This window comes from Vespa mandarinia, chromosome 9, assembly GCF_050613455.1.
Source record: "Vespa mandarinia isolate Hongniang chromosome 9, ASM5061345v1, whole genome shotgun sequence".
Taxonomy (NCBI): Eukaryota; Metazoa; Arthropoda; class Insecta; order Hymenoptera; family Vespidae; genus Vespa; species Vespa mandarinia.
In genome coordinates, this window is record NC_140818.1 from 5950379 (window position 1) to 5953239 (window position 2861).

At 27.9% G+C, this 2861-nt stretch overlaps 1 protein-coding gene across 1 annotated transcript; it reads left to right on the forward strand.

The window, feature by feature from the left end:
- Positions 1-722: 722 nt before the first annotated feature.
- LOC146872772 (endothelial lipase-like) lies at positions 723-2583 on the forward strand. The gene is made up of 4 exons (XM_085659301.1): positions 723-771; positions 981-1337; positions 1499-1741; positions 1876-2583. Exons 1-4 carry the CDS (start codon positions 723-725, stop codon positions 2280-2282), a joined length of 1056 nt encoding a protein of 351 aa, XP_085515427.1. The 3' UTR covers positions 2283-2583.
- The last annotated feature ends 278 nt before the right edge of the window (positions 2584-2861 follow it).

The following is a 2861-nucleotide window of genomic DNA, read 5'->3' on the forward strand; positions in this document are numbered from 1 at the left end:
GTTACGTTATCATTAGTAGCTTATTAATGTATACTTAATAGAAGATCGGCGATCTTACCAGAATAACAATAGGTATATATATATTTTGCGCCGAATCTTTTAGATACAAATTACATATATTTATTTATTAGAATTTTATCAAATGTATGATATAATATCGCAAATGATAAAAATAAAAGTCAATCGATATTACATAAGAATTTCTAATGACAATTGAAATTGACAAGTAATACAAATCACGTTGGTATTAATATAAGGATTTAAAAATAATATCGATCGTTTTAAAGGACGATAAAATAAAAATTTTAATTATATAAATTAATGTATTGTTATTAATACTTATACATATATATATATATATATATTTATAGAGGGTAATATAATGATGCAAAGTTTATCATTACAAAGAAATATCTATCGTAGTTAGATTAAAGAATAGTCTACATTTTTAAAATCATCTTAGCGAGTTCAAAGACAATTGAAAAGAAAAAAATTTTAATAAAACAATATTCGATTTTTACTTTTGATCGATTAATTCCGAATAAATAATTTATTCTGTTGATATAAGAATAATCGTTATAATGAGATCAAAGATTTCATTATTGACATATATGAAAACGAATATTTTATCTTATCAATATGAGTAGAGTATGATTTGGTAAATACATCAATTTCTTTATATATCAGAGTTCGCAGTAAATTATAATCAAAATACGACGAACATGAAGACACACCTCCTGATTAGTTTCACGTTCTTCTACATCGTTATCGGTAAAAAATTACATTTCAAATTTCATTACAATGTTGCTCTAATCGAGTTATTATGAATGATAAAAAAAATATGTATTATGTCATAACATTTAATGTCTATATATAATTGTACAAACGATAGTGTTTTAATATTTTAAAATTTATATATATATATATATATAAATTATTTATGTTGTAACGTGTTGTAAATTTGACATTTTGTTAAATAGGTCTTTCCGTATCGGAGGAGACTGAAAACCAGTTTCAATTTGGACCAGAAGATATAGATCTTTTGAATAGCAACTTGTATGTCTTGAATGACGATCATAATTTAGTACCTCTAACAACGGATCTGCTTTACGCCGAAGAAGATGCAGAGTCGGAAAAAGATACTTTAACAGATTTACATAATCGCGTTTTCTTTTATCTATACACTATCAATAATCGTAAAAACCCTGATGTTATTTCCATTAACGATCTAGAATCATTGAAGAAAAGTAACTTCAGTTTCAACAGAACAACTCAAATAATTACTCATGGATGGATTAATTCTCATAATAGTGATTCATGCATATTAATTCGCAATGGTGAGTCATATAAATTTGACGAAATATTACAATATAATTATTTTTCAAACGAAAATTTATTCTCATATATAATTTATGAGTAATCACTTCCTATATTTTTATTTATTTAACAATGATTTTATTTTTTATTTTTATATAACATCGATCGTTTACATTGGCAGCATATTTAAATCACAATGATTACAACGTTATTGTAATCGATTGGAGTAAGATCTCTGTCAAGCCATATTTTTGGACCATTAAACGTGTGAAAATGATCGGCCAATATGTCAGCACTATGTTAGACTTCCTCGAAAAAGAAGGTATGAATTTATCAACGACTACAATGGTTGGCCACTCTCTCGGAGCTCACATAGTTGGCTTGGCTGCTCGTTACGCAAAAGGCACCGTCAATTATATCGTTGGTAAATCGGATTTAATTTTTCTATATAATTTGTAAGATCATTGATATCGATAAAAATTGAACATCGATAAAATTTGATTATTTAATAAAATATATTGAATTATTATATTTTACTAAAGACATATCAATTTCTAGGTTTGGATCCAGCATTACCGGGTTTCATTAAAGCTAAAGAAGACTCGCGTATCTCACAAGGTGACGCTAATTACGTCGAGATCATTCACACGAACGGTGGTGTCCTCGGCTTTTTAAATTCTATTGGTGATGTAGATTTTTATCCAAATGGAGGTGTAAAACAAGCAGGCTGTATAGCCGACGCCGTTGGTACGTGTTCACATTTACGGGCTTATGAATTGTTTGCCGAATCAATCAACAGCAAAATAGGATTCCATGCGAAGAAATGCGAAAATTATATGCGGTTCAAACTTGGACTTTGCAATACAAAATTATCATTGATCATGGGAGGAGTCAAGAAACATTTCGTCGAAAAAGGCATGTTCTTTCTCGATACTAATGCGGTTTCACCATTTGCTAAGGGTTAATTAAAAGATTCACTCGATACATGAAATTATTAGTCTATTAGTTAATCGAATATTTTTTCGTCAATTCTGAAATAATAAGATAGTTTGATCGATCAGAATAAATGAGAAAGGATGGTTCGAGATCGAACGAAAAGATTTAATTATACTGGAAAGTAATTATTCTAATCTACAAAATTATCTGTTTCTAAATTACAAGTGATTAGAATTGATTGAGTATATTATTAGAAGCAATAGGATATAAGAGAAAGAGATACACAGATATATAAAAGATACCTAAAGAAAGTTTCATTGAAATAATTGATAAAGGAATATTTTTTTTTTATAAAATAATCGGATTTGTTTCAGTTGCTTTTCAGCAATTGGTGCATATCTTATATTTTTATCAATCGTATTATCGCATTATGTGATCACCTATTGTCATCTATTTTATGAGAGATATTCATATTATTTGTCGTTTCCTATCAGCGGAATTGGAATCGAATGGATGCAACTTCGATAAGAATTTTACTATTTCATAATCTCTTATTGAATAAGATAAAAATCCTTCTCTTATTTATTCCTCGAGTAGAACTTATGGAT